The sequence below is a fragment of the Macrobrachium rosenbergii genome, chromosome 32, assembly GCF_040412425.1.
Source record: "Macrobrachium rosenbergii isolate ZJJX-2024 chromosome 32, ASM4041242v1, whole genome shotgun sequence".
Taxonomy (NCBI): Eukaryota; Metazoa; Arthropoda; class Malacostraca; order Decapoda; family Palaemonidae; genus Macrobrachium; species Macrobrachium rosenbergii.
This window is the reverse complement of record NC_089772.1, coordinates 11,530,934-11,545,119: the sequence shown is the minus strand read 5'-3', so window position 1 is coordinate 11,545,119 and position 14,186 is coordinate 11,530,934. Positions and strand designations below refer to the sequence as shown.

Here is a 14,186-nt window from a genome sequence, read left to right as displayed (position 1 = left end):
TTCACTACTAAACAGACTTTACCATCTCAAACAACTATCAGAATTGCCAAACACTATAGTTTCTAGCAATCTGCGACATAAACCATACGGTTTATAGTAATGTCATTGCAGTCCCATGCAAAATTAATCGCAAACAATCTCAACAATTTTAGTGATTGACCACGCATGTCAAGCGTAAATTAAGCGGCAAATACAAAGAATCGACAGGATACGAATTAAACGAAGTCAACGCGAAAAAATGGCATCTTGGTGTGAAGTTTAGCTGGCTGGCCTTGATCGGCCTTGAGCGCCGGAGAAAGTCACAAAACGAGAAAAGTCAAGATGAGGTCGAAGAGCCCATGAATGCGATCAAGTTCATGAAAATCACAAGCATGCCATACTTAGCTCTCTCTGAACAGCTACAACGGCATGAGCGCAAACACACACACTAAATGATAACCAACCCTTCTGAGTAGAGTATTCCGAAAGCAAACGTTCGCTTCCTTTGATGCAACCCCTCCTGTACTTCATCCGTAGTATTATTACTACCCGACCTACATAACAGCAGTGGCGAAGCTAATCTAACATGTCTCATCTTTCAGCTGAACAGCTTTTCTGCCAATCCTCTTTTCTCGGTAATATTAAACGAATAACTTAGGTTTTTAACCAGGTTTCAATTTTTCACAAAGCAAATCAATATCGAAGAGGCAAAATTCGGACTTCCCCATCTGAAAACGACTCTGGTCATATAACGTACAAATTCTCAACTACACCCATCGAATTAAAGACATGCTCAGAGTCAAGTCTACGGAATGACGGTGGGGATATGTCAGCGAGACATGCACGCCAAACCAATCCTTTCTAAGTATGCTTTTCTTTTTCTTTTTTTACTAATTTGGATAGTTCTAGCGATATCACTGCTCTCGCGTGTCTTTCGGCAGGCAAACTGTTCCAAAATACGACACATTAATTTACCAGTGACTCCTGATTCACAATTTAAATTTTTGAATACTCCACACGTGAAGGTTGATCGCAATCCAAATGCATCGTGTGGATCTCCCAAGAACGACAAATAACTTCAGGGTTAAGAGAATACAAATTAACCTCCATACACAAGAGAAATTGCGGGAGTAGTAAAATTACCCATGCCCAGTGCACTATAGAAAACAATAGCTATTCTTCTGACAAAAGCAGCTCGCTCACAATTTACCACAACAGGGAGAGGAAGCAAGTCCCGAAAACTGACAGGGCCTTGGTTTGTACAACAGGCACAAAGGGGATGATTTGAAGAGCAGAGGGTTCAAGGTTAAGGGATGTCCCCCTTTCTGATCGAAGTTTTTTTTTTTTCTTTTTTTGTCCTGTAAAATGAGTTTAGCCAGAAATGTTTATCCTTGTGGAGAAATATCTGAGGTACCAATTATTAGCGAGTCTCACACAGTCTTCCTAAAATTTGGCTATCGACAGGGAACAAAACGTTTTGTACACAAATCCACTTTAAAATGATGCAATCTGTAAATCTAGTATACAACCTTTCCGGGTTCTGACTATAATTAGTCCTAATTCTCATTCCTACCTCAGGAACAAAACTGACCATGAACTTCACAAAAAAGTATGAAAAGTCCCTTACTGCCACTGAAAACAGCAATTCAACATCTAATTAAAAGTAATGGTACTATGAACATGGTTTTATCATGAAAATAGAAATACTATCTCGCAATTTAATATTTATGTTTCACGTCAAAGTATTATGTATAAATGTCTTCTATGTTAACTGCTATGAAGTATCATAATGTCAACCTGTAAAGATGATTTAGCATCGTATGTAAATAGATTAATGTGGAAAGATAAAAAATACTCTAACTGCTTGTTAACTGTTTTATTACGCTGAGAGAGAGAGAGAGAGAGAGAGAGAGAGAGAGAGAGAGAGAGAGAGAGAGAGAGAGAGAGAGAGAGAGAGAGAGAGAGAGAGAGAATTATGACGGACAAATAAGTAGCATAAATTAGATTACGATTTACATCATGAATACTTAAACTTTAACATAGAGTTCCGCCTCTTGGCTGCACTGATAAACGGCAACCTTCAATTTCCAAAAAGCCATCGCAGCTCCATGAAACGAAAGAGCCCGTAACTAAAGAGCCAGGAAAACGCAAGGTGAATTTCAAAGCATCTTAACGAACTTCAATTTCCAGGTAACCAAATGCTGTGGAGGGGAGAGGGTCCCTCTCTCATACTACCTGAGTTAACATAACTTACCTTCAAGGTCCTACCCGGCCCTGAATGAACAGATTGAGAGGCGGAGGCAGTAAAGAGAGACGGTTGCTGAATGGGCAGGTAAGGGATAAGTAAAGTACCTGGTAACCTCTTTTTTTTTTTTTTTTTTTTTTTTTTGGTGACCTCAAGAGAAATAGGACAAGTAAATACCTGGTAACCTCTTTTTTTTTTTTTTTTTTTTTTTTTGTGACCTCAAGAGAAATATTACGTCTAAGTAAGTCGTCAACACTCAAATATCTCAACTCGGAAAAAATTTTTCCTTTTGTCATATTTATTACTGCTGTTCCCAAGATTCAACCACAACACTTGAGTTCGGACGACAAAACGTAACAGAGAGAGAAAGAGAGAGAGAGAGAGAGAGAGAGAGAGAGAGAGAGAGAGAGAGAGAGAGAGAGAGAGAGAGAGAGAGAGAAACCACGATACAGTACATATGCATTAATGTTCGTATATATATATATATTAAAACATACCAGAAGACTACCTAGACCTCAACAATATTAAGTGTCAGAGCATTTCGTTCTTAAATCAATCCTGGGGCGTCAAAGTAGCGCATGAAAAATAGGCCAGGCATCTGAGTACCAATTATAATGGGAGGGGGCATCACCATTTGAATAAAAACGGATAGGTCAACGGCAGAGGGAAGGAGCATCTGGCGTGGGGATGCGAGGCTTAAAGTTTTGGAACTTTGCTTTGTGTCGTTTTCTTTCATCCGTCACAGAGGGAAGAATACAATCGGGAAAGAGAGAGAGAGAGAGAGCAAGCCTTGAATGGTAAACCTTAAAAACTAATCGAACTAATCTAAATCTTAATGAGAATGCCATACGAGAAAAGAGCGCATTTCTTTACTTGCCTATCTGGGGGCTACAATGAAAACAAGCTTCGTATGGCTTAAAATTATGTATTTCTCACGAAAACATAACGATCAGCATAGCGAATGACTCTTATGATGAATACCAGTAATGCACATAGCAGTATCAATAATGACAACACCGAAGCAGTAAGCTTTAAAAATCTGATGGTCCACTTTTCAGCGTCTATATGACGAACCAACAGCGACTGTGTAAAAAAAAAAAAAAAAAAAGACACCTTCCGTCATGCGTAGAAATATCCTCTTGGGGAAGTGTGAGGCAAAAAAACAAACATCTACGTGTTACGCTCGAATAATGAAAAAAAAGGGGCGGTAAATCCAGATTCTACGGAAGTCGTGCAGAAATAATCTAACTTCAGCGAACGATTCCTATTTCGAGCACATGTGCCACTGCGAACGCTGTGGATCAGCAGGAAGTCCGGTTTAGAGACGTCGCAACCATCCCGAGCAGAAGCAAGCTATATGTGTGTGTGTGGTAAATTAGATTGCATATTCCTCTTCGATGGCAAAAGTCAAAACCGGGTAATCATGTCTGAGCAGAAACTGACGCTACAAATAGACATTTGCTGAAGCGGGGCTGAAAATAGTTATCGCTAACACTCGAGCAACATCTTCATTGGTGTGAAAGAGGCCTCTCGATTGATCTTCTCCTCTGTTCGTGAACTCTTGGCAGATCTTGACCAAATATCATGGGTTACGGCTGCTATTGTTTTCTACATTTCTACATGCTTTGAGGATATTCACGAGTCATCCTTAAACAACAGGACTTCATTGCGCCGAAACCCTCATCATTCCGGATATCCTTTCGGGATAACGTCCACTACGAAAACCCTGAGCAGCCTCCGTAGTCAAGCGAGTGAAGTGGCTACTCGAAGCGAAATATGAAAAAGTTCTCTGTAGAAATAATAATAATTTTCCTTCACTAACAAAGACCCCTGTATAGAACATCTATGGCCATGGGGAATATTTTCTGAATTACAGAAAGTAATATTTTACTTCGCTCCGGTTAAGAGGAGAAAATCATTAGATTAAAGCAAAATCACTGAAAGGGGGCTTCTGGAACAAGACACTAGACACCACCACTTAAGTAAACAAACACGCGATATGAAAAGATGCTTAAAAGACAAAAGTGTTAACGACCTACAACAGTGGAGCAGCATATATTCTGGAAGAACATCTTAAGGAGAGAAAACTACAAACCTTTACGGGAGGGCAAAATCAGGGTACAAACTGTCACGTACAACCACTGCTATCAGAATGCTCTTTGCAGTACAGTAAGCCAGAAATCTGACATGCCTAAGATAATGCAGTAACTCAAAGGTAGCTAAAAACTGAGCGGTGAATTTAGAGAATATACGTCCGAGGTATGATGAATCACGAGCGTTTATAGGAAGAAGCAAAACACGTGAGACTCGAGAAATCTGCGCGGTAGGAGGCTGCAGAAATATCTAACGGCCTCCTCTTTAGTCTATCAATCTGTAGTTTTCGTGACGCTACGATAATGGACAAGTTTAATGAAAAATCAAGCCGCTTGATGTTAATTGGAATACAGAATTTATGACAACGGCCAAGCGATGAGATCTACAAGGTCATTCAGCGCAGAGATTAACAGAATCATTCTTAATATATTGTTATTAACTGACACAGCAAAAACACTAGAATGAACTGACGCCGAAATTAAAATAGAAATTGGGGTATACTCCTACCAACTGGGCTTGAGATCTGTGGCTATAAAGTACACACTAATGAAAAGTTCGCCAACTCTCATCAGCTCAGCAAATCTCATTGGAAAGGCAGGCAGGTAAGTGCTGAGCGGAAACAACCAAATCGATAAATACATGGATAAAAGCCACGCACACGAGTCATACCTTCACACATTAAATCATATCATTTAATTAGCTGTCGTTATGATCCTGTTGTTTAAAGTAATGAGCCTCGAAAGACTGGCAACGAAAAACTCTCAAGGCAAACGAGATGGAAGGAGAATCTCAACAAATCGACAGAGCCTCTCACCGCAAACACAATATATAATGGCATGAAAGAGAGGATGTGTGGCGTCACTTAGGAGTGTTTCCTGGGCGATAGAGAGGTGAGAAATAGTTAAGGACGGGGAGGGGTGACGCGAGGGGGCAGGGGAGGACGGATGGAGGATGACTCCGAGAGGGGAGGACGGATGGAGGATAACTCCGAGAGGGGAGGGTGACGTCATTAGGCGGGGGCGCTGACGTCACCGCTCACCCATTTCGCCTAGTCTGCCTTGTCTTGCCGAGGAAAAAATAGAACAGCTCATGTTTGTCGGAGTCAATGCGTGTGTATCCATGCAAGTGACGATCACGACAATACTTCATACGGCCGGGGTTTCGTCATCATTCCACCCAGGGGCCAATAATCGTAGGCAGGGATTAACGACTTCCAAGCACACGAAACTTTGGGGGGGTTTATCTCAGAAGCGGTGGCGGAGATCAGGTACGCATAAAATCTCAGAGTGGAGTTCTGAATGGCAAGAGTTGTCCGCGCAGACATAATTGAAGACCTACAGATTTAAGCGTTGGTGTCTCTCCCTTCGGTTCATTGCCTGAATTTTTTGGGGAGATCACATCAATGCTGCAGATAATGCGAGGAGCCTGCCTGACACTACAACAAAGTGGATGACATTCCACCTGCTCTTCAAACACTCCATGTGGGATTTACGGTCCCGCGACAAAAATGACGTATCGTGGCGTACGGTAGCTTTGGTAAATAAAGACGTTTATGAGTGTAATCTCGTAGCCTTAAATCACTTCTAATGACGCCAAGGTGCGGCATGAGAAAAAAAATATTTTCGGTAAGTTGTCCATCAAATGGTTTTTTTCCTAAACGGTATTCATTCCAAAGAGCATTACGTTAATAACTTCTACGATACCAAACTACACGCAGTAGATAAATCAACTATGCTTCTGACTCTGTGTTATGCTTCTTAATATGCAGTGTCACTAACCGATGGTAATGGAAACTGATTATAAATTTTCGTTGGGTCGTATAGATGACATACAGCTGTTGCATTTTACAACTACTGTTACCATTACCTCACATACCGCTCTCGTTCATTTGGCAAAATTCATGTCTAAAGTTCTTTGTATGCTAGATTATTTTTCTGTATATAAATCTGATGTATTTATTAATGTATCAGTAGTTCCTAAAAAGCTAATGTTAAAGATACTCGATCCAGTTGATGAAGAATATTTTGTGACTTGTAAAGCTTTTTCTGACGCCACCCTCATTAATGACTACTGCCTATTTTGTGTTTATGTATATACGTGTAGTTGTGTGTATATGTATGTATGTATTATACGAGTATATTTGTATGTACTGTATATACACATTTTACATATAGTTTTTATTAGCTATATGCTTTCCACTGGAAACATTTAATTTGAATGTGGAAATGAAAGGAAGAAACATCATCTCTTACGCCAGGATTCAAACATGGGTAAGGAAGAAAAGCAATCACCCAATGTTACCACGAAGTATAAAAACAATTTTTTGTTCAGCTTACATGTAGTAATCGTAACTATCGAATTCAGACAAATTCAACTTGAGCTAAAACTGATTCATCCCCACTCTGAGGATTTCATTCAAGGTGTTTATCCTTTTGCGGGCATCCATGAAAATTGCCCAAGCCGTAAACCCTGACCTTTCCGATTCCATATTAACTTTTCTGAGATCCTTTCCTCTGACAACCTTCGAGCTGTATTTGGGGAAGAAACTTTGAGACTTCATCTACGCCAAAATTCGAACCTGGTTCAGCAGAACTAACGCGGGTGGTTCAGTGTTAGATCACTATACATCCCTACCGTCGTTGGTTAGGTTCTTCATCGTAACGAAATGGAACCAACCAACACCAGAGAAATATTTGAAATCCTCAGGCCCTTTCCCTTAAGTTAGGGATTAGATCACCCCCAAATGCGCGCCTCCGCCTCTCTCTGGACGTCGATCGACTGTTTACTCAAGTCGCAGAGAGCATCGATAACTTCAATGACCACATATCAGATAGATGGTGAGGGGACGAGTTCCTCTCGGTGGAGTTCTTCACTAAGTCTGACCTGGGCATGACAACACTGGGTTTTTTTTTTATATCATTACCACCATCGCTTACATTTCAAATATACCAAAGACACCTTCCTCGAGGTACAAACAGAACTCAATAGGCTAGGACAAACCTCCTGAAGAAAAAAGAAAGCTACCACCGCCAATACAACATTAATTATAGAACATAAGAACTAAAACAGTATCAGTATCATAGATGCATATACGCATATAACGCAAGTCATTTGTACATCGTGGCTGGTCATGCAGCAAGATCCCGGTGGGGTTTCTCAACCACATCCAACAATGTACACAACTCCGCCATCAACCAATAATTCAAGAGAACAGCCACGTTACTATGCAATCAAGCATCCCAATTTCAAGCAACTGGAGTCACCCGGCTCATGAATAGCAATCATCGGAATAACCGTGATGCCCGTTAGAGCACTAGGTCATCTACCACTTCAAATGCCCAAAATGTGGCAGAGAGCACCACACAGCTAAGCAAAGGCCTCTTGTGTCACGTCTCCAAGAAGAAGAGGCTTTTAATCACCTTCCAACACCAATATAAAAGGAGGCCTACCGAAGAAAAGAACTCTCAACAATTTACTCTCACGTAATGCGCCAGATGATTGCCGCCTCACATTCACGGAAGGTCTACTCCTCCACATACAAAAATGGCCTCAACACAACAAATTCGGTCAAGTTCCTTCCCTCCCTTGAATACAGATATCGCGAATACGAAAGCTCGAGAACTTGTCTGGACAAGAACCGCCCCCAACTTGACCATGCAACCAAAAATGATGATACTCAGAGAATGCAGCAACCCAAATATGGCTCTGAGACGGGAAAATAAAAACTAAGCCATAACCGATCAGGAAACATACACAAACCCGACTTACTTCACGGCAAAAAAATGTCTAATAAAAGGTAGGCAGTCTTGCCATTACCTCTCACCTCTGCTGCCGCACTTTACTATTTGACCTGACCCGGGTTTCAAGGTCATGTTCGCCTTGGTTGCAGTGTCCAGAGGTCCTTTTACTCCCTTAAACATCCTCGCCCCACTTGTAGGCAGCCTGTAAGTAAGGGCCCGTGCTCGCAAAAGGCTGGCCCAATCTAAACCAAACTGTCAGTGGCCGTACTCGTCATTCGTTGCCTTTGCCTGAAGGAAGGATTCTCCTGAAACGCGTCATGACAGATAGCAAACACCACAACACAGACTAGATACTCGATTAAGTAAAAGAATATGTATATCCTTTGAAATAGGACAGTAATAATCCAGCCCCGATATGAAACAGAGGTTTGTAAAATCCCAGTGAGATCAAAAGTGCAAAGTCATTTAATCTACTGCATGTTGCGTTTCATCTGGCTAAATGAACATACAGAAACAAGAGTAAGAGCAATCACACAAACATCTATAAAACTGACAACGCATAAACTTCATTCAATTACCTTAGACTTGGTTTCCTAAGTAAATACTGTTTTAGTGTTTGAAAGAACGTGCCATCTGATCAAGATTCGACATTGCAACCATATCGCTTCCCAAGTCAAGTAAGTTCACTGGAAGCGTCTGTGAATTCGAAATACTCTTCCTCACTCCATCGCAGCTGTCAATTTGAGTGTTGGAACGAAGTGATACAGCCACTTCACTTCCACTATACGAATCCGAACGAATATGGAACGGCAACTGCTCATGGAGAAGTTCCACGCCACTCCAAATCATTTTCAGCTCTTCTTAGCCCAATGAAAAGTCAAGCTCAAAATGTATTCTATAAGGCATCACAAACTGCCCACCAACAATGCCAGCGCAACTGAACTGTACATACATTTCGCCCAAGTTGCATAAGGATATGAAAGCTCAACATGCCAATTTTATCACTTGGATCACACGTTCACGTACCGATGAGAAATAGAACACACGCGAGCAAAACAGGTGTTGATAATTACACGGTATTCTAACAATATCCCCTTTTTTTACTTGAATTTATCTCGGGAAAACACTTGAAATATGATACTCTCTTTTTTTCTGGCATATACTCGTACAAGACCGATTCCAAAAACATTTGAACCGACGATTCTCTCACTCCAGCTATGCAATGTTTTGCTCAGTTTCACATCTACAACAATAGTTCACTCCTGTTCATTTTCTCTACCGATCAGTCCACAGTCTACATCGTGGACCAGTCTAAATAAGCGTTCGCTCATGGGTACAAGTGTATTATCTGCAAACACGTACATATATATATATATTCATTTTATTCTTCTTAACCACAAAAAAAAAATGGTGATATACCTCCTGGTCTTAATCCGTCCCTGAAGTTTCACTGTCCATCAGGTCTCTTCGGTGGAAGTTTATCGACTAAATCGATTAACAAAAATATATATCGGTACTTTATATTTGTCATGATATATATGTATATATAAAAACCGCGTCCTTCAATGCAAGCAAAGAGAAGGCCTCTGGTCAATCAAATCTTAACAACACCCATGTTCTACTAAAATGCCATGAATTCTAAGCTTACCAATTAGCAACAATCCATCTCTTTCACAAGAGGCACTGAGATCTTGCCCACACCGTATCCTAACACCACCACCACCTAGTCTCTTCCGGGATCTCTCTCAATACTTATCCCTTGCTTGCGTAAAGCGATTCTTCCTTATTATTAAGAAGCAACTGCCATGGGCGGAGATATGGTGTACATACACACACACAGCCCGTAAGTGGTTACCAGAAGCCAACAGTCTGGCCTGAGATGTTACTGGACCGTGCCACGAAAAATTCTTAGTGATATTTTTTGGGCCTGCCAAGTACGCACTGGAAGCAACACCTAAACCGACTACAAAAATGACAGGATGAAGCATTCGTTTCCTTTTGCGCACAAAACTTCCTTGTTAAAGAAATTTGTGTAATTAGTTGGATAAATATTTGGTAATCAAAAGCTAAAACGATGCTTTCTATGTAATTTATATCGATGGCCAGGAGTCAGCATCAATTTTCAATTGATCTCAATAGAGAGAGAGAGAGAGAGAGAGAGAGAGAGAGAGAGAGAGAGAGAGAGAGAGAGAGAGAGAGAGAGATATATATATATATATATATATATATATATATATATATATATATATATATATATATATATATATATATATATATATATATATATATATATATATATATATATATAAAAGAACCAAGATTCGAATTCCGTAAGACAATGTGGGCGGTTATGTGTTCCTCATTCGAGGAACCTCTGATGACGTCAGCCGATGCAGCGTGAGTGTTGCAGGCGATGAATGAAGAATTGAGAAAATAGTACCAAATCCACCCAACCCTGTTCAACCCTAAATTATAAATATATAAAATATATAAATATATAATATATATATATATATATATATATATATATATATATATATATATATATATATATATATATATATATATATATATATATATTAGGCCATACACCTTCTTCACTTCTGAAGGGTTTGGCACCAAAAGAAGAGGCTGTCCGTTCCCCAGCAAGACCTTAAAGATGAAGCCATTAGGGCCATAGCCTTTTCTTGAGTCAGATGACGCTATTTCCCATCCACAGCTGAACGCCCCCACGCCCAACCACATACATTCATACATGTTTTGTATAAAAAAAAAACAATAAATTTTGTAGTAATTAAAGATCCATAACTCTAAGGAATATAGTCTCCAACTGTAAGGAAATCCTTAACATCATTAAAAAACCGCGAATTACACATCGAATGGCCGGTCGTGAGAAATAGCATAATGCGATCGTTCGCAATTCTGGTTAAGAAAGCCACAGGAACTCCCTCTTGGACCAAAGGCAGCCAAGAGAAGATCTTCCTATTGCAACTAGCCGCTGCGTTACTCACTCCTTTTGCAGAGACGACTGCCGTCTGGGGGATGGTGACGAACACGGTGGACACAGCAGGCATAGAGGCGCCCCCTCCGGCACTGCTTCCTCCCCCTCCACCACCCCCTTCGTTGACGGTGGCCAAGGGGTCCCCATTTGACCCACTGCCCCCACCAGCCCCGCCATCCACACCATCCATTCTGAAAAACAAAAGGAAACGTCATTAATTTCACAACAGTTCCTAAGATGCCTGGCAGAACTAACATCGATCAGCTGTGTCAATTTTTAACAAAAATCTGTAGACAGATCCCCGCCCCCTCCCCCGCTGCTCCAAGTGCAGTCTCAACTGAACTTGCTTGTGAGAGAGAGAGAGAGAGAGAGAGAATCCCACTCAATCTGGTTGTTCAACGGCTAATGTACTTGGGGGAACACAGTAACACCCCGATAAGCATCTCCGCTGCATTGTTATTCTCGGAGTTCCTCAAACTGGGAACAATATCGTGGCCGGAGTCGAACCTTTGTCATTTTGCTTGAGGATCGTGTGCTTGAGAAATGTTCCCACAAAAGAGAGGCAAAGCGAGTGATTTCTTCGATAACGTTACTGTGCAGAGCCCACTAACCGACTTCAAGCAAGGATTTATTATCTATCAAACAACTGCATCTACACATATCACTACACAATCAGTATCCCTGCCAAACATGTGTTGGAAAACAGATTCTAAGCAATGAGAAAAGCTTTAAATAAAAACAAAAGTGCATCAGCCATTTGACTCGACCTGTACATTAGATTTTGTCGACAAATTTCATAATACTAAGAGCAGTCATTGAAAAATTCGCCTTGGGAAGGGGGAGGGGGTTTCCCTCTTCCCAACCATGGCAACATCAACATCCCTCTGCGAGCGACGTCGACGTCACCCTTGCCACCCACCGAAGAAATCTTTTATTGATTACTTTTATTGAAAACCAAACCTGGAGTTTGTGAGTATCCCCTCGAATCGGTGGTGACCTTTCCTTCTCATCCCAGCAGTGATACAACTACACGCTCCAGACGACTCAATGAATGCACTCGCTGAAGGGGGCTATGCAGCCGTCCTTTCTCACAGTACTCAGCAGGAGTCATGTATTATGTTGTTTATAGAATACGTAAAACATTGCAGGGCTCTACTATTACAAGGACAATACAACAAACGAATTTTGTCATCAAGTGTGGGCTCTGTGAGAAGAGACTGAATCGACACGTATGACATCATGAATAACAACAGCAGGAGGGGACAAATGATAACGATTTCCCGACGCTAGTCACTCATTATGATAAAACGAGTGCACTTCTATGAAAGTGACGTCCGAGCAACACTCAGCTCCACAGGCTAACCTGAAATCTATAAGAAAAACAGCCTGAAAAAGATATCCCCTACAATGACTGGCAGTTCCTACACACTGGAAAATAAGGGAGTTTTCCTCCGGCTAAAATCAAAGTTCACTATCACCGAAAGGTTACTGGTCAGTGAACCAAGAGCTAATCCCACTCAATCAAACGCACACGAGCGACGCATCGGCATAATATCAGAAAGTCGAGCCCCCCAAAAAACTTGTGCGAATAGGTGACGAGTTTCGAAAACATATCGGTTAATCCGGTTAATCCAGTCTATTCACTTTTTCCACTGTTTTATATGAAGCACTGTATAACTACGAGAAGAGAATGGAATAGAAGCATAACAGGATAAGTGACAGTATACAGTTCGAGAGCGAGAGGATCTTACACACACACACACACACACACACACACATATACATATATAATGTGTCTGTGTGTGTCTGTGCATTTGATGAACAGTGTACTGGCATCAGTACTACACAAGGAATGTGCATGTGATTGATACGTGAGTAGAAAAAAAACCAACAGCATCACACTTCGCTCAGCATTTGACTAAACATAATGAATAATCAATAAGGAGACGAGGCTCGTTGTACCTCGCGTAAACTCTATACAAAAATAGCACCACTGTTTCGAACAGTTTCAAGCAATCTCGCAAAACGGGGAAAAAAAATTTCTACTTCGAAAACGGAGGTTTGGTTCTTTGCTTAACACCATGCAGGACCGCAAGGATTTTCATTCATGATTTAAAACGGGCATAAACGGTCACGAAGAGCTGAAAATGAAGGCTGAAAACACAATTCTGTTAATTGCATTAATTCCGGAAAAGCAAACGGAACTTCCACTAGTAAAATTGAACGACATCTTTAGGCTGAAATAAGTCAAAACTTGATTTCACTGCCGAAGGCAAGTTTCTGCAACTAAAAAAAAAGGGTTGAACTAGAGCTACAGCTCTAATATAATTACCATTGAACCTGGCTTAAAATACATACACTTGAAGTTTCTTAAGCCCAGTTTCTACAACAAATTTGAAACATTCATTCTTTCCAAACATCATTAAACGCCTCTCTCGATTCGGCAGACAACTCAGCGCTATAAAGCTTAAGAATGTGGTGTTCAAGATATAATTCTTTTGTCAGTCTTCGTCCGTTACCTATTCCTGATGCAAGAATACGACCGAGTAGGATTTAAAAGAAACATGGACGATCAATTTTTAGCAACTCCAGAAATCCACGATATAAGGGAGGAAAGTTTGAAAACGATATACCATAACGCAGCGATGACCCAAATGTTAAAGTACTCTCTCATTCACCGCGGTGCTCTGCTATAAATCAGGAATGTCGGAACACTTTCTACCTTAAATGCAAGATACTGAGGACATCTGTTATTAAATACTCAACAATGAGAGGTGACCAAAATCCCCAAAAGCAGATCATTTACCAAAGGATCAACAGTAGAACATTTTAGAGAAAATATGTATCGTGTCACACGTCTTTAAAGCGATAAACAGAGAGAGAGAGAGAGAGAGAGAGAGAGACGGGGGTCAGAAGAAAAGGGGGTATAATTTCTACAGCTGACGTCACCGGGCCGGCACACTGACGTCAGCTCCACTTGTTGCTTCCACGGGTGACGTCAGCAACATTGTAGGAAGCGAGGGGAGAAGCCCTCTATGCGGACTGAGGAGGAGGGGGGAGGAGAGGGAGGGGAGGAGGAGGAGGAGGAGGAGGAGGAGGAGGAGGAGGAAAAGAGCGGGGGCAAGAA

The 14,186-nt window shown here is 41.1% G+C and overlaps 1 protein-coding gene across 16 annotated transcripts in view; it reads right to left on the bottom strand.

The window, feature by feature from the left end:
* The window catches only part of CrebB (Cyclic-AMP response element binding protein B), a 71,630-nt gene that overhangs the window by 16,987 nt on the left and 40,457 nt on the right, over positions 1 to 14,186 (bottom strand). For all 16 annotated transcript variants that reach the window (XM_067132963.1, XM_067132978.1, XM_067132966.1 and 13 more), the window contains one exon: positions 11,070 to 11,250. In XM_067132963.1, coding sequence (XP_066989064.1) covers positions 11,070 to 11,250 — 181 coding nt within the window. The remainder of the gene's footprint in view (positions 1 to 11,069; positions 11,251 to 14,186) is intronic.